General features: G+C 43.7%; 1 protein-coding gene across 1 annotated transcript; it reads left to right on the top strand.

Moving 5' to 3' along the window:
- Positions 1-1380: 1380 nt before the first annotated feature.
- On the top strand, positions 1381-25088 carry LOC125018996 (semaphorin-4G-like). The gene is made up of 16 exons (XM_047603495.1): positions 1381-1747; positions 6265-6537; positions 11246-11394; positions 12501-12563; positions 12669-12767; positions 12994-13087; positions 13171-13284; positions 14665-14819; positions 16045-16220; positions 17412-17556; positions 18288-18510; positions 19517-19632; positions 19717-19871; positions 20240-20298; positions 20772-23129; positions 24198-25088. The coding sequence occupies exons 2-15, from the start codon at positions 6366-6368 to the stop codon at positions 21761-21763; spliced, it is 2712 nt and encodes a 903-aa protein (XP_047459451.1). The 5' UTR covers positions 1381-1747; positions 6265-6365; the 3' UTR covers positions 21764-23129; positions 24198-25088.
- The last annotated feature ends 409 nt before the right edge of the window (positions 25089-25497 follow it).

Genomic DNA, 25497 nt, shown 5'->3' with positions numbered 1-25497 from the left:
GGTTTCCAGCAAATTTTGAAGTCTAGTATCGCACCCAGAAGATTTATTTCGAACACTCTTTCAATGTATATGTTATTGATCTTTGTTTGTGCTTGTGTGTCTGTGAGTATTTTACAGTTTCCTAATAACATAAACTTAGTTTCATTCAGATTTAATTGCTCATCGAGGTTATCTAAAAGTAAATGAAAGACATGCACAGTTTTCGATTAAGTCTTCTGTTTTAATTTTATTGTTGGAAGGTTTATTTGTTCATCTTTCGTTATCTATCTATCTTATGGATAATACTTTTTTCCTTACTTCTAAATTAATGTCCCTTCCTAAGTAGAGACCAAAAACTGGACAAAAACAGAGATAAAAGTAACTCAAAATCTTGCAATATTTTAATCTACATGACTCTACTGTTTCTAAACATTCAGATTTTTGTTTGGGTCACTTCGGATGCACCCACAGGGGATCATCCTCAAAAACTGATTTAAGTGATATGAGCAAAATATTTCATCTCCAGACTTTACCTCATTATTGCACTGATTAAAGCCCGCTGAAAACCAGTGTTTCAGAGCTTTAAATTAATATCCTTTAATTGGATTTCAGAGAAGAATAAGTACCATTAAAATGCACAGTGTTAACTCGATTGAATCATTTTTCTTTTGCCACGAGAGACCAAGTCTAATAAGATGGAGCTAAAAAAAAGTGCTGCATTTATTCACAGAAAGACCTGAAACAAGAAAGAGCTCCAGATAAATAGCAATATTGTATTTGCCATCAGCTTAGGAGGGTGTGAAAAAATTAAAAACATCTATTTGCATTTTAGTGTATTACGTACGTTCAGTGTAAGAAGGATCTGACCTTTCTTTGTCTTGCATTGATTTCTGGTACATTCGTGTGTTCATCAAATGAGTTTCTCCTCATTTTTAATCCAGGGTTATCAAGAAAAGCCCATTGAAAACCGAAGTTTTAAAGCTTTGAGGCAATATTTTTAATTGAATTACAAAGTAGAATAAACACCACTGAAATGCTGAGTGTTTAATTGATTTAATCTTTTTCTCTTTAAACCAAAACCTGGTTTCTGTCATTAATCGAGAGCCAGATTAAAGACTGATACTGAATATTATGGAAATACTCATTGTAATTCAGTTCAATTCAATTCAATTTAATTCAGAGTTTTGTTTAAGGTATTTTACTAATTGTAAAGTATTCATATATTTGTTTTGTTATCATAGGTTGCCTGCCTGTAATTCCTTTTGTGAACGCTAGGTGCCAGTGTTACGCCACCCTGCAACACTGAATGGGACAGGTTGCTTTATGGTGCCCACCTTCTTCACCTCTTCACTGCAACTCCTCCCGCATGCAGCGCCTCATCCAGCACATCCGTGGAAAAGCTCTGAGACCACGAACCAAGAGGAGCGTGGTCGTGAAATAATGATAAGCCGGTGAGGGAAATGAAAAGGAAAGAAGACTGCTTCATTCAGAGATTGGTGGAGAAGAGAGAGACACAGAGAGAGAGAGAGAGAGAGAGAGAGAGTGAGAGAGAGAGAGAGAGAGAGAGAGAGAGAGAAAAGTGATCGTCGTGGGAGGGCGGGCCACCTGTGACAGCAGAGGAGTGGAAGAGCTCCTTTGCCACTGTTAGTACTGTGTGTGCCTCTCGGTCTGTGGGTGTTTGTATGTTTGAGGGCGTTTAAAGTCCAGCTGGATTATCTCGAGCACACGGAAACGTGTTTTTCTTCCAGGAATTTGTCCGATAATTCAGGTAAGTGACTAAACACACCACACGACTTCTGCTTGGAAACTACGATATCTACAACAGAATTGACATATGAGGATTTTTACTTTGTTAAAGTGTGTAATAACCTGGGTCTCAATCTCGCACACTATTACTAATTAATAATGATTGTATAAGGTTTTCTTTTTGTATCTGTGTAATGTTCTCTTTATAATTCAAGAAAATCACGTCTCACAAAAAGGCAAACATTTCCTGAGCTGTTTACCTGTCCAGTTCGGACAGGTGTGAGAGATCGCCAGCTGTGATTACTGACAGCCTAATAAGTGTGCGTAAATTGGGATAGTTTCTGTACTGAGATCACACAGTGTCAGATTGAATGTCTTCGTCGTTATTGCCCTGATTCGTTGTAACTGATCTCGGGCTGCACCGGTGGCGTGACTTTCGGTATCAGGAGAGATGAAGAGGAAGCCTTCAATTCATATGGAAATTGCGTGGCAATATCCCAGCACTTGATTAGAGTGAATGAAGTGTAACTGCGCACAGATCATGTTGGAGCCGCTGGAAGAGCTTGACTGATCTTTAAAAAGAGGAGCCACTAGCCAGCCCCAGTCAATGAGGATGTGATCTAATCACCAGGCCCGTGGAGAGACACATACAGTCAACCCTGCTTATCTACACAAATTCAGAGGCACCTGTAAAATTGGCAAAGATGTGGTAATGTGACACAAACTGTGTAGCTTTTATGTAGATATTGTGTTTGGTGTTATTATTTCATCAGAACCCAGCTTATCTGGTGACTCACGTGTTTTTCGGTCATTTATTATCACACTTGAACGGTGACCTCAGCTTTTCATCTAGACTCTAAATGAAGTAACTCGGTATTCTGCTGTCGACTCTCGGTTTCTGATTCAGCACAGTCCAAAAGGGCAAGCTGTGAGAAAGCTTTATGAAAACCGGAAGTGTGGAGAGAAGACACCAAGGCTCTTATCCATAACAAGACCACCGGTTTCTATTAGTGTTTCGCGTCCTGGCTCCATTTACTCACAAACACTGCAAATATACTGCATGTTCTGTGCATGTGTAATATATGTCTGCATGTGCTTCAGTTCCTTTGAGGTGTAATTTTACTATCAATAGGCCTGTTTGTTCATTTATTTCATGCCTGTCAGTCCTGGAGGGGTGATTCTTCTCAACTTTTAGAAAAGGGGGCCTTTTTCATAAAATTGAGAGTTTCACTGCCATTTTGATGTATAAACTGTGAGAAAAATAAACTTGAATGAAGAGATTCTGTGTTAAAAACCCATCTAATTTGGTTGTAGGAGTCATTCTAGAGGCTCAGAAATGATTGCAGACTTCATATCCTTAATTGTGAGAGTGTTTGGGCTTCCACTTCAGCCTGAATGCTAAAACTGAACCTAGAGATTCCCGCAAATAAGCTCTGCAATCATAAATCACAGCAAACAGAATGCGCCGCTTTATATCTGTTGCATTGTGCGAATAATGTCAGTGTGAAAAGTTGTTAAAGAGCCCACTGTTCCATTCACAAAGCGCCTGCACAAAGTGTAAAGCTACAATCCTGCCAACAAACACAGTTCAGTTCACTTGGCTCCTCTTTGTCCGTCCATGAAACAAGAGTGTTTTTAAAGAGCTCTGTCTTTTAGTTGAAGCGCAGTTCAATGGCTTCGACTGTAATTCTTTCTACCATTTATAGATATCAAACTCAAAAAAACAGAGAGAGTTGCGAGCCTTTCGGGGACGAGTGTTGTGTGTTGATGGAGCTGTCACCGCCGTGCTCCAGTCTCCTCTATTGAGGCAGGTTCATAGACGCTTTATAATTGCCTGATAGAATCCATTTCTGTGAATGAATGTCATGGGACAAAGAGCCGGCATTGAGATCAGGGGGAAGACAGATTGGAAAGGTTAGGTCGTGAGTGGGAGAGTCTCTGTGATTTCCTCTGGGTCTGTCTCATGTTACTTTCAGTGTCTCTCTTTCTACATTTTGTCAGAGTTTTGACTGGGGTGCTCAGTGACCAATTAACAACTGAAAGCTTCTGCGTTCAGACGGTTCAAAGGTACTCAGTTCAAGTTCGGGAATAATTGATTTTAGATGATTTGGGAATGTGTCAATCACTGGCTCTTTCTCTGCTCTGCTGGACCCTCGGTCTGTATTGTACCTCCTCGCTTGGTGCCTTCTCTTTCATTTTTTTTTTCTTTATTGTCATCTCGCAGTTTCATTTCCATGTGAATAGACCCTCCCCTCTTCCTCTTAAGATTAAAAGAGCACATCAAGACCACTGTGGCTGGCTGGCTGGCTGACAGAGAGGATTTAGACCATGACAGCGCCTTTGAGTTCTGATTCGCTGTGCGTGAATAAGATACATGACTAATAAAAAGCCTCTGGCACCTTTAAAGTGGCGTTAGGCGAGAGTGGGCGTGCGGCTGACACACCTTTAAAGAGTTCAACCGGCCCTACGAGAGGCAGCACAGCCTCAAAGGGAATATGCAGCTGACATAATTGGTGCATGATAGGGTCATAAAACCGTATGACAGGTTCGTGAAAATGTGGCGTTTAATAAAGGGCGAGCACATTTCTGACCTCATAAAAGATTATTTTTAAATCACATACACTTTACATTTCCAAGCCATTAGCCTCTGGTTTAAATTTACTCCACTGCAGTAGATGTATCGCCTTCCAGATACTTGGAATCCATCACTGTGAAGATTTAGTTTAACTTTTAAGTCAAACTTTCTTCTTGTCAAAGTAATGAATCTCCCGTCAGGCGCTGTGTTTAATATCTTTAATTTCTAGTATATTCTGGGAAAGTTTGACATATAAGACTCGAGAGCCAGCTGCCGGGAATGAATCACTTTACCTAAGTCGGCCTAGCTGTTTCTTATTTTTGCATTTCATCAGATAAATAATGGTCAACACAACTGTATTACAGTTAAACAAAAAAAGAAGCAAGAAATAACTGTTCTTCAGTTCAGTTTACTCATACATAACCTGTAACTACAACACTTTCTGGCGTCTCTCCCAACGCCGATTTGTTTTTAAAACATCCGCGACTCAGGCGGCCGTTACGCTTTCAGTTTTATTAAAATAAATAAAAAGTAATAAATGTTCAATCTAAGGTATTAACTGTCTCCTGTTACTTAACCTACTGTACATCTCCCATAGGTTTCCCATCGCTGAGTTCATGTCTCTGGGAAGCCAACCAAAACCCGCTGTTTACTTTGGATGGTGTCCATTAATGTAATAAGTAAATGTGATTTATGAAAGGGTAAAACATTCAATAGCACTTTTTAAATATTCAAGAAGAAGAAAAAGAGTAGAGAAGCACGCCTTAGCACGCTATAATTTAAAGTTTTAGATTCCTATAAGGCCCTAATGTCCCGTGGGTGTAACACCACACTGTGTACTGTGAGTCTCAGTGTGTAACTCGAGCCTGTGGTCTCCTGTCTCATCACTACAGCTACAATCACAGTCTCTCTCTTGTCCACACCTGCATGCTGCTGCTTTCGTCCGTGACACTACGCAACACTCAAGCTAGCCGTTGTCATGGTGCCAACCCTGAGGGACTGCTGTCTCGGAGAGTGCAGTCGCGGACACTTGTGCTAATGGTTTCACCTTTCTGCCTTCTGTTTTTTTTTTAAATTATTTTTATTTTTTATTTTTTGTAGACCTTTGTGCGTAAATAGATTTGCGCGCGTGTGTGCTCGTTATAGGAGGGACAAGCCGAGCTCTTTAGAGTGCTGCAGGCATGCTTTGTTTGATGGAAAGCACTAAAGTGTGTGACTGTTTACATTTGGATCTGGGAAAGCAGCTCGAGAGCACGCGCATGTGTGTGTGTGTGTGTGTGTGTGTCAGGAGAAAGAGAGAGATGTCAACATTCCTCCAAATAAAACTGAATAAGGTTGGGTGACGCTCCACACCACAGAGTCCGTGTGCGCACCGGTGCACCTCGCCATCTCCCCTTTCGATCCTCCAAAAGAGGGTCTTATTCTGCTGGTGCAACATTGGCGTTCACATCACAACACGCGTTTCTCGTATGATCGAGTTTCTTTCCACACGTGGATCTGGCTCCTTTCAGGTACGTCTGCGCTGTTTGAACTGGTTTCACACCTTATCGATCTGGATTGCCCCACAGCGCAGCTTAATTCCTCAAGTGTTTGCTCGGTGTATCGGCACGTAGCTCTGTTTGACAGTCATTGTTTGGTTAATGATATTTTCGGTCTGGTGTTTAGACTGGGCAGCTGCTGCTCGCACACTGCGGACTGTCAGACGCGTAGAGTCAGCCCCGTCCTCGCCGATCTACGAGAGCCCTCCAATATTTCATTGAGTGTGTGCACTTCGTGTCTCTTTCACATCTGTGTCGTCATCCTCGTGAAAACCTCCACATCAGCTGGTTTAGTGTGTTTGAACTCGGCAGCTCAAGTTAACCTTCTCTTCCAACTTCTTCCCTGACGTGTTTGTCACTTTGTGTGGTGTCCCACTGCAGATGTGATTAATAACACTGCCGCCTTTCTGTGTTTTGTGCTTTCAGGTTTCTTCAAGTCGTCGCAGTTTGTCTGTCAGCGCGTGTGGGTGTGTGTGTGTGTGTGTGCAGAGGTGTGCGTGAGTCACAGGGTGAATATGTCAGCGTGAATGCCTTTGCGTACACCCTGGTCGGAGAGTGTTTGTCCCATGATGCCAGGAGCTCGATCCTTTGCGGTGCGGCTGCCGGTGCTGCTCTGCCTGTGCGTGGCGGCGGTCGGCTATCCGTTCAGAACGCCCCTGGACCTGGACGTGACTCCACGCGTGACCGTGTTGAGCAGCGGTAAGGACGCACATTTTTTTCAAAATGTTCACAAATCTGGGACTCAACGTATGTCTTGTTTAAATGTCCGAAGATGACTCATAAGTCAGTATTTATGTAGTGTTTTTCTCTCTTTCTCTATCTGTAATACTTTAGCCACTATCTTCTTTCCGTATCTTCTATGTCTTTCATCAATCACCTAAACTCATCCTTCATTATCTTCTGAAACACTTCTCACTTTCCACTCCTACCGGTGTGAGCATGCTGATATTTAATACTAGCTGGCTCTCCTCTTCCATTAACCACAGCTTTTTTTATGGAAGCATTATTATTTACCTGCCTTGTGAGTGATGGCATGCAGCCTGAGGTGCTGCAGAGAAAGAGGCAGATGAGTGAAGTGCTTACACTTGGATCCCTACGGAGCGTCCTCTGAGTCTGACACCACTGTAGGTAGTTGAAAAGCATGGTAACCATGACAACTGTTGTACTATGGCGCAAGGCGGTCGTATACAGTATTTTTCTTTAATGCGTGCGTGGAAGTGTGCATCCGTTTAGCCGCTCTGCTATCTCAGCCCGGACTTCGCTTGCAGGCGCGTAAGAGACATTTTCCGATGCCTCTTCAATCTGCTTCTTCATCTACTGTTGTCTTTTCTTCTTACACTGATTGTCCATTTTTCTGTTTCCCCTATAGAGCTCCCTTCATACCTTTATCTCAGTTTCTGTAAGTCATGAGTTAGTGCTCGATCCAGCCCACAGTTCCTCCCACACAGCTCACCTCCTTGTCTGCCATCCCATCACTCTCCCTTCCACCTCTAACTTTCCATCTCTCTGCCTTTGCATGTAAGCGCCGTCTCCTCGACCCTGTTTTTCTTCGCCGTTTTGCACCTGGACACAATCGTGCTGCCCTCACTTTGTTTCCCTTTACCTCTTGTCTTTGTTTCTTTTGCTCGCCTCTTCCAGATGAGACGGCTTCGTTATGTAAATGTACCTCTAACCTGTGTAATCTCTGTGTTCCTTAGCAACCTCAAGGCTAAGCCTCCAAACCTGTGTCGCGTAGAGAAATTGCATGTGCTCGCGCACACGCAGTCAAACACATGGGTTTAATTGGGGGGTTCACTTTGCTTTATTTCCCCGCATTGACAACAATTTTAAGGGCAGCATGGCTGTTAAAGATTGTTAATTTTGATGATCTTTAACTCAGAGCGGGCTGAATTCAAAGGAAAGGCGCCGCTTGTTAAAACCAACACAAACCGAAAACACGCTGTCAGATGTTTGGAGAGCATGTCAACAGTCTGCAGTCTTTTTTTTTTTTTTTTTGTATTGGGTAGCATTTGCACGTCAGAATACTCTGAACCGTAAACACGGACTGACGCTTGGGTTTGTATGTAAGGCTGTCACGTCACAGTCCAGTGCCTCGAGGTTCAATGAGTGTTGGTACATGCTGGTGTGTGTGTGTCCTTGTACACAGTGTACTGTGCTGATCAGCTGAGGTCTCTTAGAGTGTTTGCTCAGTAAATAGTATCATCTGGGCTCCTCTCGCTACCTCGCTCACACCTTTCCTATCCCTATGGACAATCTCGATCTTTTCAGACACGATCTTGTAAGATGAGGCTAAAATGTGCTTTGGGATGTTATTTCACTGTAATATAGCCCAGATAAATGTCCCTGTGTTGCGTCACTCTTTCAGATAGGCTGTTTTGTGTTACCTAACTCCAGCTGTCAGGTCCTCTGACACACACACACACACACACACACACACACACACAGAGGGTATTGTACGTCCTAATGCTTAGATTACACCGAGGAAATCTAGGCATCCTCTCTGCATTGTGTTCACCCACAATGACACACTCATCTCACCTAGGAAAAGTTATTGTTCCTAAAAATCCCCCACAGGTAAGACACCTTTTTTCCTCTCTCATTGAATGAAAGGAACAAGTAGACATGCGATCACACGGGGGCAGCTAGGGATTGAACTGACTGCAGCTGCAGAAGTGAGCAGAGTGGATTGTGTTTTCGCAGAAGCTGATAGGAATCTTAATGACAGCTTACTTGATAACCGTGCAGTTTTCGGGCGGATGCGGATTGGCTGAGGACGCAGGAAGCCTGACACCTCTGCGCTCGTGTCCCGGGCTCGTTGATATTCATGATAATTGGCTTGCTGTGGCGTTGCGGCCTAATTGCTGTCAAAACTCCACCGCGGCTGATAGTAAAAGCTGCTCAGACACCGCAGATATTTTAATTAGACATTAAGTTACAATGTTGTGGTTGAAATACACATACCGGTACATACACACATACACACACACACACACACACGTCATGTTTACCCAACAGCTGAGTGGACTCTTGATAGATTGTATGCCTAGAACTTACATAACTCTCCAGCATTGCATGACTGCTGAGAGCGGCTTTATAACATGTTTTGTTAGCGTGTGCGCGGGCGACGTACAGTATGTCTCTACGCAGAGTGTTTGTGTGACTGAACCTCATTAGTATCTCGTCCTGTCAAACAGATACATCCCAATATAGCTTGGAAAACTGGCTGGTGGACATATAAAGCAAAGAAACCCTGAACCACAGAAATCGACGGAAAGCAGTGAAGGTCTTAAATCTCGCCTTGTGCGTTTTATGACCTCCGCCTTCTCAGCAGAGCCGTGTAGGATAAGAAGAATCACTTGTGTTGTCTGCAGTGCTCTTACGGTTTATGGTCTGATCAGTGCAAATCTTGTGTGTTTAGGCACAGTAGTGGTACGAGTGTGTTGGTCAGTTTGTGTTGCGTTGCTCCAAAGTGAAATATCTTTGATTTTAACTTTCTTGTTGCAAATACAGTCATGATGCTAGGGTTAGGTGAAATAACTTCTGAAATTTAGTGACCTCTAACTATCCCAACTAGTGTTCTGTGTTATTTTCACATTACAACTATTGCAGTTACTGCTAGTAAGGCAATAACCTAAGCTGATAGCCACAGTAAACACAACAGTAACCTGTGGGACTGAAACATTAACAGGCTCCAAACATGAGTCAGTCCCTTGTAGACCGCCCTCTTAAAATGCCACGCTTTACAGCCGAAAATAAGATCTTTACAGGCTGGTTCTTCGTAGCTGATTCTCCATTTATGACTTTTATAAAACTGAATTTGGAAAATTGCGCCAAGTCTTGTACGATAAAAGGGGCTGTCTCAGGCTGTTATAAGTCTCCTTCACCTCTGTGCACTTTCAATTACCCTTAAGAGTTAAGCAGGTTCGGGCACTGACAAGATGGCGGTGCTCCCAGCCACACTGAGCTTCAAAAGAGCTCTTTTTAAATCTCATGTCTCATGTCTCACTTTCTATTCAGCCCTTGGGTGAACATCATGTCAGCATGTTGATTGTCAGCTGTGGCATTCAGCTCAAAACAAAGTTGTGCTTAATGAAGACACGTGCATATCTGTAGCCTTTTTACCTTGTTCACTGTTCTCTGACGTTTTATGGGCAAAACAATTGATCAATCAAGAACACACTGGTGTCGGATAAAGTCATCGGTTGGGTGTGAACTCAATTTACCATGATATATTAACACAAAAAAGGAGAAAACATTTCATCAGTCATGAGAATGGAATTAATCAATCATTTGTGCGGCGAGAATAAAGGAAATGAAAAGCAGAAACAATATTCCTATTGTTCTTTGTGTTTTCATCTTTGTTTCTGGATCAACACAGGGAGCTGTGAGTCCCTGTAAAGAGATTTTCTGCTCCGCCACAACACAATAGTGAAGAAGAACAAATTTGCCTCCTCGCAGCCTAAAAACAGAATCTCACATTTGAAAGGAAGTCCTTCTGAATCAAAGAACGAGGCATTCTCGCCACTTTGCACCAACCTTTCGAAAGTCGTGCAGTTAGAAATCCATCACAGAAGATGAAATTCTGTTTCGTCCTTTATTGTCATGCTGTCAGATTTGATTCAAAAAGCTCTCAGTCTGGAGCTTTTAACACACCCCAGTCCGATGCCTCCGACTTTCTAAAAGCATTTAGGGAGGTGTTTTCCTCTACGAATATCCACTGGTATATTTATTTATTTATCTTATTTTTATTTATATATTTCAGTTCTTTTTTCGTTCATTAGATGTACACGCTATGTTCAGACTTAAAATTGATACAGTTGCTTTACTGGAGTATTTGAGAAAATACTATGCCTTGTTTTTTGTTTTTTTAAGAAGTGTTATTTATGAACTGTTCCCATGGCAACCATAATCAAAAGCAACTGGAGATGGTCTTTCTGCTGAGATATGACCAAGTGGTGATGAATGCATATGAAGGAGAATCTGTCTGTTTTAACCATTGGTACTGAAATTAGGAGTGGATGTACAAGGTGGAAAGAACGATCCTGGGTTGTCGTCATTGAGTTTTTTTGTTGTCTCCCATGAATTTTAAGTTTGTCATCCATTGTACAGGAAATTATGCTGGATGTAGAGTATTTTGTACTGGCAAAGAGCATGCAGTGCATACCACTGTCTGCAACGTATGTTTACGGTCATTAGGAGCTTTTTTTGCATGAAGATCAGTAGCAGCTAGGCAGTGTCAGAGTGTTACAAAGGGTCACGTACATTATTAACCATTCTCCTCTCCTCTCCTCTCCTCTCCTCTCCTCTCCTCTCCTCTCCTCTCCTCTCCTCTCCTCTCCTCTCCTCTCCTCTCCTCTCCTCTCCTCTCCTCTCCTCTCCTCTCCTCTCCTCTCCTCTCCTCTCCTAGCTCTTCAGGGCTGCAGGCGCTTCCGTTCCTCTGCAGTCGACTACAGCACCATGTATCTGGAGGCTGACAGTGAGCGTCTCTACGTCGGGGCCCGGGGGGCTGCGTTCGCTCTCAACGCCTCTGACATCTCAGCCAGCTCCCCTCTCACTGTGAGTTTGTTTGTTTCTGTGCTGCCGCATGTTGCGTGTGCCTCCGCCGCCACGTCTTTAAATCAACCACGGCTTCATTTGCATTACAGGAACCTTTTGAGGCAACAGCATTTCATTTTGAGGCAAAAGAATATATTCCCCTGTCAGTCTTTGTGTATTTGTGTGTTTTCGCGGTTGTATTATTTTTAACACGGTAGCTCACAGTTACACCACAGGAGCATCGAGCTGCATGAATTAATGTATGAGTGAGAAAAAAAAAAGTTAGGGACCACCCTGACTTTAAATATGTACAGACTTCATATTAGCATCGTCAGCATATGTTAATGTTGAAATAGGTTATTAATGCAGAAGGCTTCATAAAGTTCTCCTCAGTCGAGCGTTACAAGTATTTACCATACTCATTAAACTCAGACTTGCCAAGTGTAAAATTCTAGATGCTCGTTATTTTACACTTTTCTTTAGGGTGCAGACTGTCCTTATCGTGCAAGTTTGTGACCCACTTTTTCATTCTGAGGCCACAGTTTGACTCGTAAAGTATTTTGCCCAGACCTAGAATGTTCCTTATGGTATTCTTGTATTGCTGGAGGCAAAGCTGCAAAAAGAGATGAAATAGAAGAAGAAAGAAGTGTAACTCTGATAACATGTTCCTCGGCTATAGTTGATGTCATGGCAACAGCTGCTAAAATCAAAAAGACTATGACTTGTCCGCAGCTATCGACTACCTCAGCTAAAGCCTGGTCATTCTGTTTTAAAAAAAAAATGAAGATCAAACAGAAAAGCATCTTTCACCTGTGATGCCGCTTTGTTTGTCACCAACCCAACCTGCCGCTTATGTACAACTGTTGTACAATACAACAGTGCTGAGCGTCATATGGCGTTGCTGCTGGTGTGTGTTCTTTGTTACGTAAGATTTTGAAAAGACACGTGCCGACGTCCTGTAACACAATAAATTCAGATGTTGACATGACGAAGTTCCTAATATGTGAACTGTTGAAGGAAGGAACAGACAGAACCGTCCGTCTGTCTGCTCTCAGATCGTTGGATTTACGTGGGTCAGTGATATGAAGCTCTTTATATCTTGCTGTATGTTGTTTGCCGTGTTATAGATTGAGTGGGAAGCCTCCTCCGAGCAAAAACGTCAGTGCCTGCTCAAGGGAAAAGACAATAAGGTAGGCATTTAGTTGTTCACTTTCGTTTTATCTTTTCGTGCTTCTCTCCTATGTGTTGGACTCCCTCAGAGGATTTATTTTTCCCTCTTTCTCTTCGACTTTCAGACGGAGTGCTTTAATCACATACGCTTCCTCCAGAGGTTCAACTCCACTCATCTCTACATGTGTGGTACTCACGCCTTCAAGCCGCTCTGTGCATATATAGTATGTCCATGCACAACACATACATTTTTTTTTCAATGGTATTGCAAGTCCAGTTTGTTTGCTTGTTGCGTGTACTGAAAACAATTTAAAATCTGGAGATTTGAACGTAGCTGTTATTCTTCAGGCTCTTTATTTCACTGTTTTAGTAACTTTCCCAGATAAATATTATCTGGCATTAAAGATAAATACTTTCACCTTTTTACTCAAATGCCCTTTCCCTTTATAGCATGAAAAGACTTTTGTGATGTCGTCTCAGCCTGAAGAAGGCAAAGACAAATGTCCCTATGGCCCAACAACGGGCTACACTGCCCTTATCATAGGTAAGTCTGTGAAAACAATCACCATGTCACTTCCAGAGTTTTATTTGGCAACTGGATAACTTTATAAATTGCTTCTCGTCCAGACCAGCAGATGTATACGGCTACCCAGTACGAGTTTAGGAGCTTCCCAGATATACGCCGCAACTCTCCGTCTCCCACGCTGAAGACAGAAGATGCTCCCACGCGCTGGCTGAATGGTGAGTTAATCTTCTGGGATGATCTCTCTTACAGCGCGTTCAGGTGGTCGGACGGTGCGAGTGGACAGAGGTTTGCTCTGACAACCACGAAACATTAGGTCAAGCTTCTTTATCAACAAACATCTGCTTTGCTGAACGGTACTCTGTATGTTATTGCCTCAGCTCCACCGGATCAATAATGCATTATCACAGCATCTGCACTTCGATACAGACTGTTACAGAGTTCCAAGAACTTAATCACTTTGTTCATGTACTAAGTTTTCCACAAATGAATTGATGTGTATTTGTATGAAAATGCATTGATTGTCATAAAGTTCGGTTTAGATATTAATGTTTCCTGAAATCCCCTGACTTTTAAAGACACAACGGCACAGAGTTAACGTAAGGCAGACATTTATCTAAACACATACCTGTACGTCAGAATGAATTAACATGATAAGAACTAGAGTAATATAAACAGAATAAAAGAAATAATGTTAAATAAACACTAAAACGTAGAAATCTCTGTGTATATGGGTCATGCCATAATATCTGTGGTAAGACGATTAGACCGTGAGTGGTGTTGAGTCACATTAGAAGTTGGAGGTACTACAGTCTGACGGCTGTTGGCATGACCGAACACCTCAACGCCTCAGCTTGGCGTAAACGAACTCTTTATTTGTCAAAAACTTAATTTCCCATTTCATATGATGGAGCCAGATGGTTCAGTGGTTAACACTGCTGCCTCACAGCAGGTTCAAACCTGCCGGCCAGCTGGGGCCTCTCTCTCTCTCTGTGTGGAGTTTGGATGTTCTGCCTTTGTCTGTGTGGGTTTTTCTCTCCCTCATTACCAAGACATGCATGCAAGTTTCTAAATTGACTGCGGGTGTGCATGTGAGTGCCAAAGGGGTGTTTGATAGTTCTGTGATTGACTGAGAGCATCTCCAGGGTGAACCTCACCTATCACCCAATGCTTGCTGATAGAGGCTCCAGCCCCCCCTTGGACCCCTCTACATGATAAGCAAGAAGGTTTTGTGTTGAAATTCCAAAGCATTTCACAGCCTTGTATCCATGTGAAGCAATAAGCCTGTTGTTAGCGTGCTCACATTAGCACTTAATTAACCAGACAGAACCACGCATAGATCTGCAGACTCTTGCAGATCCTCTTTGTGTTCAGTCAATTAAAAACTGGCAACAGGTCAACGAGCAGGATAATAGCAGATAAGAGCATATACAATACCATCTTTCATGGTGTTTAAGGTTCATGCCAGGGGATTACATGAACGTAAACACTGTCAGTAGTTAAGTGCTTCAGACAAGGTGAAAAGGTGGTTTCACACAACGAGAAAAAAAAAAGCACAGTATCAGCGAGGTTGCTTCATGTCTTTCTTCCCTTTGCAGAGGCCAACTTTGTGGGTTCGGCTCTCGTGAAGGAGAGTCCGGGAAGCAGCACCGGCGATGACGATAAGATCTATTTCTTCTTCACGGAGAGGAGCGAGGAACAGACGACGACCTACAGCCACAGCAGGGTGGCACGAGTAGCTCGGGTTTGTAAGGTGAGTGCAGATTAAAAAAAAAAAGAGATGCAGGAGATACACAACATGGCACAACATTATGACCACCTTCTTAATAGTGTGTAGGTCTCTCTTGTGCCTTCAAAACAGTTGTGATTCAACAGAGAAAGGTCACTTTGGTGTCTAGTAAAAGAGTGGGGGAGTTTGAGTCCTGTGGGTTGAGGGGATCAGTTAGGATCTAGTGAATTTGGAGGCCAGGTCAACACTTTGTGCCGTTTGTCATGATTTTTGAGTTGTCTGCCATCAAGGAGTGTCATTGCTGTGGGGTGGGAGTGCCTGGTCTGGTCTAGGTGGATGGTACATATCTAAGTCACATCAGAACAGAACAATGGATTGTCACAAGATGGTTAGTGTTATTTACTTCTCCTGGCACTGGTTTTAATGTTGTGGCTGACCGACATGTTTTGCAGCTGGGAGTGAAAGCTCGTATCAGGCTAACCCGAGTGAAGCCTGAGTTGATGATAGGAGAGGGTACTGTAATAGATGAGGGAATGGACGGGGAATGCATTTGGAACAAGGCCCCGGTGTAATTAGAGGAGCAGACTGTGTAGCTGATGAATTGGTTGAAGCATCAGTGTAGCTCAGAGTGAGGGGGATGGATGACTGCAGGTGAGACACGGACTGCTCAGTGTCCTCATCTGCCTAAAATGTGAAAGATTTACATGTCACACTGCTCAGAAAAGAGTGAAGGATGGCCTCAGCCAGCTGTACGGCCTTACAACACACTCCTCCCTAAAAATGAAGACGAAAGCATGTCAGCGTATTGTTTTTTCACCCTAATCGAAATGCCTCGAGGCGGCAAAGGCGTTCGCCACAAGCTGAATACATTTGAAAGTTAAAATCAAAAGGCATTCTGCTGTGTTACCTGTGTCCTTTTCCACTGTGAACTTGTCGGAACCCTGCTATCACAAATGGGATTTGAGATGTGTGTGCATGGGCTGTGCTGTCACATCTAGTTAGAAACTTTCTGTTTACACAGGATGGACGCACACACAAACCTGCAGATCACCTAAAACATCAACCTTATCGAATACGTCATTATTACTACCCCTTGCCATCTGTTGTGCTCTTCAGGAGGTTTGCATCCACACTGAGCTGAGTGTTTAATGCGTTTGCCATTTTATTCAGGCCCTCACCTCGTATGACCCTGTCTTCTCCTTCCTCCCCCCCTCTTTCTGTCCTCGCTCCTCCACCTGGCCTCCCTCAGGGGGACAGAGGAGGCCACTTAACTCTCCAGAAACGGTGGACGTCCTTCCTCAAGACCAGGCTGACCTGTTCTCTGCCCGAGTACGACTTCCACTTCAACGTGCTGCGCAGCGTGTTCGTCATGCCTGGCCACGCGCCGCAGGGCGCGCTCTTCTACGGCATCTTTGGCCTGGAGTGGTGAGTGGAGACAAATTTGTGTGTTGTCGAGATCTCCCGGGCTGATGGGCGGGTTTGAGGATGCAAATACAAATGAATGAAGCCAAGAAGAAAGGCGGCGATCGATAGATTGAGACAATCGAAGGAGACGGGAAGGGGTTAGATGAAAGAGGGGGGAGAAACAAAGCACCCCCTCTTATCCATATGATGTGGAAAAACGTTGGCTGGAGGAGTTTAGCAGAGATTCGAGGGGAGAATACAAATTAAAAGTCCTTGCTGATATAGCAAAACCTGTGATTACTGTCATGGTAACAGCAAGTGGTGTAATGTAAGTTGATGAATAATAACCATTGGCACAGTGCAGTTGGATTCTTTGTGGCTGAATGTGTTCAGCCTTCAACCTGTGACTCTCCAACGAGCTGGGAGCTGAAAATAATTTAAAATGGTCAATTGAAGGAAAATCCAGAGAAGTGCTCCATTACCTCATACTTTGATCAAACAGCCGTGATTTGCTAAAGTCAGGGACGACGCACAACTTATCCCCTGAAGCTGCTTCTCAATAAAAACCGCGCTGGGGAAAACGTTGGACGTGCATAACCAGTAGCCCAGATCGACCCTCGCCGCACGCTGTAAAGATGGCAAACACTGAGGCTGTTATCAGCGAGATAAAATCACACAGGATTACGTGCATGGAGCCCCTTGTGCTTCAGATGGCAATCTGGATTGTGTACGGTGCTGCTGGTATTTGGCATCGCTGCGCAGAAAAACAACGCCTGAATGTAAATAAAATAGATGAGTATTCCAGAAAGACTTGGATTAGTCATAGTGAAAATGTACTTTTCGTATTCACCACAAGAATGCATCAACAGAAGTGAATGTGAAATGTTTTGTGTTGGAGAAATCCTACAGAAATGATTGTCTTTGGTATTTTTTTTTGTTATGTTGGGATGCTTCTCTCCAGCTTCTCTTCTCATCAGTTCCTACCACACTTCCCTGAAACCGTATACGTCTCTCCTCCTTTTAATCAGCTTCATACTGTCTCTACACTCTCCTGCACATTCCTCCCATTTATCTCTTTCCATCGTTTCGACTAGGTGAGCTACTGATCTACTGTACTTCTGCTGCTGTCGCCATGGCAACCCCGGGTTTACTGCTGTTATTGTTCGTGGTTTGCGTCCTGGTCTTTCTCACTGTGTGCGTTGATGTCTTTAGGAAAAACGTGAAGGCATCTGCAGTGTGTCGGTTCTCTCTGTCTGAAGTCCAAGAGGCCTTTCAAGGACCCTACATGGAGAACCAGGACTCTGGCTCTAAGTGGAAGGCATACACTGGAAAGATCCCTGACCCACGACCTGGAACGGTAAACACACATTAGCGCAGAGGCAGCACTGCTCACTCTAACATAAAATGAGGCGCAAAAAAAAAAAAAAAAAAGCTGATTCAAAATGACGATGCATAAAAAAGAGGAAGTGCAAGAGGAGATATTGGGGGAAACAACAGAGAGGATGAGCGGCAGCTTCAAGGATGAGGCTCAAGACGCAACCAGCTTATGTCACTGAAACCCATTTCCATGGTGATTAACTCCAGCCCGTAGCTTTTGCGATAGTGGCTTAGAGCAGCAGCCGAGGCCGAGGCCTCGTTAGGAGGACCAGACACCAACCACCGCAGTGTCACGTCAACGCTTCGCAGTACCTAATTTTAACTAACTATTCAACTGAAAGGAGAAACGGTCAAGGGTTTTAACTTGGAGAGCGTGAAAGCCTCTTAGAGGAGTTGGCTGAAGTCATTGGAAAAGGACAAAGACGGGAGGAAAGTCGTCGCCTCAGTCAGGTGAAGAGGGAGCTGAGTCGCCTGCGTGTCAGCACAAGCCAGCTGCTGAACTCACACTGGCTCATTGTGATCTAAGTGACAAGTTGCATTTCCCTTTCCCTAGCCTTGCATTTTCCTCGTATCCCTTGATTTTCCCAGTGCATCGCCTCTCTAAGCCTCCCATGACGTCCTCCATGAGTATTGGCCTCTATTTACAAAGAAGAAGAGCCAGAAATGCCTTCTTACTTGCTCATCATCCTCTTTTTTTTTTTTCTCCTACAGTGTATAACTGATGCTCTGAGGGCCAGGGGCATAAACGTCTCCACCTCCTTGCCTGACGATGCACTGGACTTTGTCAGGAGACATCCTCTGATGTCCCAGCAGGTCCAACCTTTAGACAGACGGCCCCTTTTGTTCAGGAGGACCACAGACTATACACACATGGGCGTACACATGATGGAGGGATTAGATGGACAAATATACCATGTATTATACATGGGCACAGGTGTGTATCAATTCACATCAGGCATTAACCGTGCAACTTGTTAAATGAATGATTTTAGTAAATGTCTGACCTGTTTCCTGTCCAGCTGCATCACTTACTAGTTGTGTATCATTTTAGACATAAAGGCAGCTTTTCTATTTGTTTCACTATAATGAAAATCCAAGAGTTTTGTTTTGTTCATCTTTACAGTGTTCCACCATTTGCTGACATTTGCTTCCCATGAAACAGGGATAGCTCTCATTAGTGATTCCGTAACATCTCATCTATATGTTGGATTTCTGCTTCACATTATGCTAATGACACGTTGTTCAGTGCGCACATTGCTGCACGTCGCTACCGAAGTGTTGCTCCTGTGCACACTAAAAACCTGCCTACGGCACACTCAACAAAAGAAACAACAAATCATCTAATGCGCACATTGACCCCCCCTGACACCATCCACAAAATTATTCATTTGAAACCCACCCAAACACATTATTTTCACCTACATGACCACACATTATCATTATTTCTCATGGTTGGATATGTGGAAGCATCGGGAATGATAACACTCTGAAAGAGCCTGGTTTTTAAATAAATAAAATTTAGTTTAAAGCGAAAGTAGCCTGAACACAGGGCGCGCTGACATCTCTAATTTGATAGAATTTGCTCTAATTTTCCTCTTAAATTATTTCAACCATCTGCTTCTAATGCAAATGTAAATTTTTGGCATGCCCAAACCACATAGAGACAGAGGCAGCCAAGGTTCATTCAAACTGCATGTGCTTAAATTATATCTTAAAAGACTTAAAAGACAGATACTTAAGTTGCTCTTGTACACGTATGTATAATGCATTTCTCTGATATTTATGAATAACACATTTTGATTTCTTTGTTATATTTAACTGCTGTTGCCAAGAGAACTATATCTTTGAATTCACTCTTTTAATAAGAAACAGAGGCAAAGAAGTGGACTTTTTTTATTTTCAAATGTTGCACACTAAAAAGGTTTTTATTCATCACCCAGATGAAGGCTGGTTGCACAAGGCCGTAGATGTCAAAGGTCAGCTGCACATCATTGAGGAGCTTCAACTGTTTGAGGAACCGCAGCCTGTTAACAGCCTGCAGATATCTGACAAGCAGGTAACATGTCTCACAGTCATGCACACGCACCGACGTTCATTTCAGCTCCGTGCTGCAGGGCTGAGACCTTCCCTTGTCCTTCAGATGAGTGTGTACGTGGGCTCTCGGTCGGGCATGGTTCAGCTGCCGCTCTCCGCCTGTGGCAGATACACCTCCTGCTATGACTGCATCTTTGCCAGGGACCCTCACTGCGCCTGGAGCGGGGCTGAGTGTGTGGATGTAATGACACATGCAGACAGGTGGGTGTTGAGCTGTGTCTGTGTGTTTGGATCGGGCTATCAAAGAGCTCCAGGTGCCCTTTTGTGTGTTTGATTTGAGTATCACTGTGCCCTGTCACTGTGTCAGCCCACAGGACCGTTGTGTAATCACCGTGCTGGCAGAAACTTGATGCTGGCTGTGATAGTACACATGCACACAGCTGTTTAATTTAAGTGCACTGATTAATGTGAAGAGATACACTTATCTGCGAGATATAAAGAGACCAGAATACAGCGAGTTAGAAACAGGAAGTAATAGAAATCTAACTCTATGTATAATCTTTTTTTGTTCCACAAAGTGTTTATTCTTCGCACTTACGCGACTATTATGTCTTTTCCTTCCTCTACAGATCCACTTTAATCCAGGACATCCAGCGCGGCAGCATGGGATGCGAGAACACACAAAACGGTACGCGGATTCCTCATCTGCTGCTTAAAGAAAGTTTCTTTTAACGCATGAAAGGGAGATTAAAAATAGAGAATGCTAGGAAGAACTCGAAAGATGCATAGTTGTCGTCTGATGCCATGAAGGCCTCTTTGAAAGTTGATTATGCGCACTGTGTTGGCAAAATCCTCTCCTCCCTTCTTTAATCACATTTTTTTCATCTCTGGAGAGGAATCTGTTTGATATTCAAGGCAGGCAAATGCCTTCTCTCGCTTCTCAAATTCAGTCTGATAAAATGTAGCATCTTCTGCCTCTTCGCTCTACCTCCGTGCAAGGCAACGTGAAGGCAGGAATTAAAAGATTCGTAATCGTAGGTCAAGGCTCAATAACATTGCCCTGCCCCTGATAAACATTTAATATTAACATGTGAGATGAGTCAGAGGCGGAGCTGAGAGTGGTCACATGAATCTGAACTTGTGCTCGTCGTCCTGTTTCAGATGTTACCCAGCGGAGCCGCTCCGTACGGGTGGGTGATGATGTGCTGCTGCAGTGTGAGCTCAGCTCCAACCTGGCGTCGCCCCTCTGGACCCTGGACGGCCGCGAGGTGCAGGGATACGACCTCAACTCTGGCTTCAGGACCGGCACCGACGGCCTGTTGATCATCGAGGCCCGCGAGGACCAGAGCGGCCTGTACACCTGCCACTCAGTTGAGAACAGTATCAAGGTTGCCGTGGTTACCTACAACGTAACCATCCGTCTGGACCTGCCTCTTCCCCCGCCGGTTCAGCCAACTAGTAATCCTCACGGTTTCTTCACCACCTTGGCAGCACCCTCTGAGAAGACCCTTCCACCAGTGCAGCCTTCTCTCCCCCCCTACTTGGAGCTACTCTCCCCCAGGAACATGGAGGCCATGTACCTGTCCCTCATCACCATCCTCGGAGGCCTGTGTGTGGTCCTCGCCGTCGTGCTCGTCTACGTCGGCTTCTGTTTGCGAGTGGGAAACAGGGGGAAGTACTCAGTGCGTGCCGCAGCTGCCGCCTATCCAAGCAGCAAGAGGCCAAACAAGAACAGGAAGCACAGAAACTCCTCCCACATGGAGCTCAAGACGATCTCCAGCCACTGTAACGGCAATGGCGTCTGTAATGGAGTTTCAAAACTGCACAACGGTGAAGTCCAGGACGGAGGCTTCCTCCAAATAGTCCCCGGTGAGGGTCACACTTCCCACAACAAAGAACCTCCACCTCCAGCCCCACCGCTCCCTCCCACCCCTCAGCTTTCCTCTCCGGAGTGCGACTTCCCCAACGGTCTCTCGGCCACGCTGCCCAGCGTCCTGAGGAGGATGAACGGAAACAGCTACGTGCTGCTGAGGCAGAGTGATTCCGTGAACACGTCACCAAACTGCTACTCCTTCGCAGACGAGCTTAACAAGATGCTGGAGAAGAGGAAACACACTCTGTTCCTGCCCATTCCTGACGAGAGCTCTGTGTAGAGAGATGCAGCTCCCCCTGTAGTGGGCGGAGTCTCCTCTTACCTGGTGCCTGTCACATGACTCATCATTGTTGTGGACTAAAGCAATGAAAGAGTCTTATCATGATATACTTTGGATTCTGTGGTATTTAAGTCCACTCTCAGACATTCCTGCTTTCTGTAACTTTTTTTCAACACGATTTCCCAAATTCCCCAACACAAATCCGAGAGAAGTTAAATCTACCTCACCTCGATACTGCCCAGTCGGACAGTCAGACTGCGGTCTGGTCCGAGTGTCACGGCTGCAGAGAGTTCTCTGACCCACAAAGCACAAAGCAGACTTGAACGAGGAGTGGAGCTGCATGATAATATAAATACGTGTGAAGAGGCGATTCAGACTGGAGGGCAGCTAGCCAAAGTTTGTTTGCACTGACAAGTGCGCAGATGGCCTATGCATTTTTAAAACATGACATTCTCTCGTTATAAATATGGAGAGAGGTGGACGTGGCGAGCGAGGGAATGTGGTTCGCAACGTTTTCGTTTTGAAACTAGCTTAACCGATGCAATACCCGACACGACATAATAAACAGAAACTCATGATGGTACAAAACACTTTAGAGTAGCCATTGGTGGGACATGGTGAACTAATCATTATTTAATATGACTATGAATCCTAAAATAACTCAGTTTACTATTATATTAGTTTACTTTATTGAATTAACATATTAATAAGTTATTAAGTTATAATGATAAGTCATTTATATATGTTACACTTGGTTGGTAAGCACAAATATGCATTACTATACTAAAAGCTAATTAAAGCTGAGAATGGGAGTCAATCATAAACTTAAAGTCTTAATGAACTGCCTGATATTGAAGCCACACGTTGGCTTTTATTATTATATTCAACCTGTGTCTACTAATTCCTATAAATGGAACATAATTAGGCACTGAACATAAATTTACGTACACGTTCACATGACGTAGGATATTAAAAATCTAATTAAAAGGGAAAAAATATTATATAAAGCAAAACAGATGTTAAATATTGATTATTTCACCAGGTCTCAACAGACAAATGTGGGATATTTGACAGTATTATTGATTATGATGCACTTTAAATAGCAGTTTTAAAGCGCTTTGGGAAAGTTAATGGATCTGTGCAATCAGCAGACCAGAGGAAGTTTTTGGCCGTTTCACAGTGTGAAGAGCTGCAGCAGCGGAGGCCACAGCTGTGCCTGCTGGACCATGTTTGACAAGGCGGATCAGAGGAAAAACACTAACTGCGTCTGAGCCGAGCCTGATTCCACCGCTGAGCGACGCCCTCCATGAGACCATAGCACGGAGCAACCGACTGTGGAGCGCAGCGTTGGGCAAAAGATTTCAAGGTTAATAGTTTTTATATCTTACCAATGCATCTCCTACACAGGCAGTTTGCCAAACAAGCACTCAAAGATATGGATCATGGAGTTAGAGTCTGCTGCTTGACTGAGGGTACAGTGTTTTCTTAGAATCTACTGATTCTGTATCCACTTGTATGCTAACAGCTTGTTGATCTGACAGCGGGGTTGTTAATAATTTGTGGAAAGGTTTAGGTTCAGAGATTTCTAAGTGAAAACATCTGGTTCAGTCTCATTCACACATACACTGTGTCACCTCAGGCCCATTCACAGTCTGACAGAATGATTCATTCATTAGACGAACCAGCCGAGGGAGATATTAAAACAAACGCCGGGGCCTAATCTCTAGAAATCACAGTTTTACTAAAAAAAACATGACAGTTTTTTTTTCAATCTGCTAATGGGGAAATTATTTGTTGCAGCGCTGTGGTTTTAACTTGCATCACATATTTTGGCATTATCGCGCCTGACACTCCATCTGTTTTATGTTCCACATTAATCTGCTCACTCCTGCATCACACTGTTGTTCTTCTGTCAGAGCGCAGCAGTAATTAAACACTCATCTTATGACAAGGTTGACCTCACTGGAGAAGGAGAGCGAGTTAGAAATCCCCCCGCGGGTACATTCCAAGCTACCAATTATTTTCTTCATGCTCTCGGGTTTACGGCACCGGACGCGCACAGTATACACAAAACCGTGACAAACATTATGCATAGCGATCGCTCATGGACTATGCCTTGTGTGATCGCACATTTGAATTCTGCAAGCCTGCAATGTCAGGGTGTGAGATTCAGTGTGTGCTTCACAAAGCTCCAAGAGCCAAGCTTTCCAGTCAGTGGCACTGATCAAAGACATGAAAGGAGACGGATCTAGCTGCTCACTTCACATATTAAAAGCCTTCATTAAAGCCTTTTGACCTATTTTAAAACACAAGGTGAACACAACACCAGTTACGTGCGGTTTTCTTTGCAGATGCGTAAAATTCAGCCTGGCTCTAATGGGGACACATTGCTGACACCTGAATATTTGTCTCTGTCTCTCTCCACTATTTGCAGGTCGGATGAGCTCGGGTCAGTCTGAATCCATCTTAATTTCATTCCCGGCCGCACCATCCTCCGACCAGAAGGCTGTCTGCGAAGATGTTCTTTTAATGAGCGGCGAAATAAAACTCGCCCTCGTTAGTGGACGGCGGAGCCAGAAGTGACTCTCTGCAGCACCAGCTCTGCTTCGCCACAACTGGAATGAAAATTAGTGGCTGCAGCATCTCACCCTGTGACGTTTGTTTTTCAGACGGCGGCTCTCCTCGCGCTCGGGGAGCGTCCTCACGTCTGTTTGATGCAAACCTAACGACGCGTATAGACATTTTGTTTCCCCCCTGTTTGCTGCATGAATTGTGTTTCAACTGTTTCAGTCAACGAAAGGACAGCTCAATTTAATGTTAATGAAAAAGTGCTATGGCTGATGTTTTAAAAAAAAAAGAAAAATGCTTTTTGAGCCAATTTTATTGCAAATCCAAGAAGGATTTTCCTGGATGAAGGGAAATCGAGGCGTATTTATTTTATAATTTTGTACATTGTATCTTTTAGACACTCTGATAAACGGAGGGTCAGAATTTGCCTGTGTTGCACAAAATGTGATAAGTAGAAGCAGGGTAGCCAAAAAGCATGTAGAGGCTGCACCAGCACCACAGAAATGAATCTTTCTAACCCACTAATGAGAGGGAAAATACACTAAATTACACATAACCCTCACTGTGTTCCAATTAGGGATTGTTGGCTTTTTTGTAACTGTAATGTTCACATAATAAGTCTCTGTTTGCATGTCATATCATGCTTTTGTACACAGCAAATAAAATGCTTTTACTAAACTAACACTAAAGGAAATAGAGCACTGGATTCCTTCACATTTCAGTCATGATGAATTCAAATAAAACTTTGTACTTTAAACGCTTCGCCTCCTTATGTTTGTGTGTCTACAGCAAGATGAAACAAATCTTCACCCCATCAAAGCTCTTCCAAAGAATTGGAAAAGAGCCCTCTTATTTGATATGAAAGAGGAAGCAGAGGGTAAATATTGTCACTGCAGGGAAAAATAGGGCGTCTGCTTTGTAACTGGAAGGAGGCCCGAGTTCCTGCAGCACGGCGCAGACTGGTATGGAAAATTTTGACGTCCCAGGGCTGGTTCAGGGCCAAGAAGACAGCATTGACGACAAATCCCTAACATACTGTGCACGTCCTGCATCCCGTGAACACGTTAAAGGAGAAAATGTGACCTCAGTGGATGCAGGATTTCTTTCGTTAAAGAAGAGCAGCGGCTCTTATGTTCAATTTAAACCTTTTGAACTTCAGAAATGCC

This window comes from Mugil cephalus, chromosome 13 (assembly GCF_022458985.1).
Source record: "Mugil cephalus isolate CIBA_MC_2020 chromosome 13, CIBA_Mcephalus_1.1, whole genome shotgun sequence".
Taxonomy (NCBI): Eukaryota; Metazoa; Chordata; class Actinopteri; order Mugiliformes; family Mugilidae; genus Mugil; species Mugil cephalus.
The sequence above is the reverse complement of the archived record's forward strand: the minus strand, read 5'-3'. Positions and strand labels throughout refer to the sequence as shown.

Bases quoted from the DNA above. Each gene is read 5' to 3' on its own strand.
- LOC125018996 (XM_047603495.1), top strand. From the start codon at position 6,366: ATGCCTTTGCGTACACCCTGGTCGGAGAGTGTTTGTCCCATGATGCCA. The intron at 13,088-13,170 runs GTAAGTCTGTGA...CTTCTCGTCCAG, and splicing joins CTACACTGCCCTTATCATAG to ACCAGCAGATGTATACGGCT. The intron at 19,872-20,239 runs GTGGGTGTTGAG...CTTCCTCTACAG, and splicing joins GTAATGACACATGCAGACAG to ATCCACTTTAATCCAGGACA.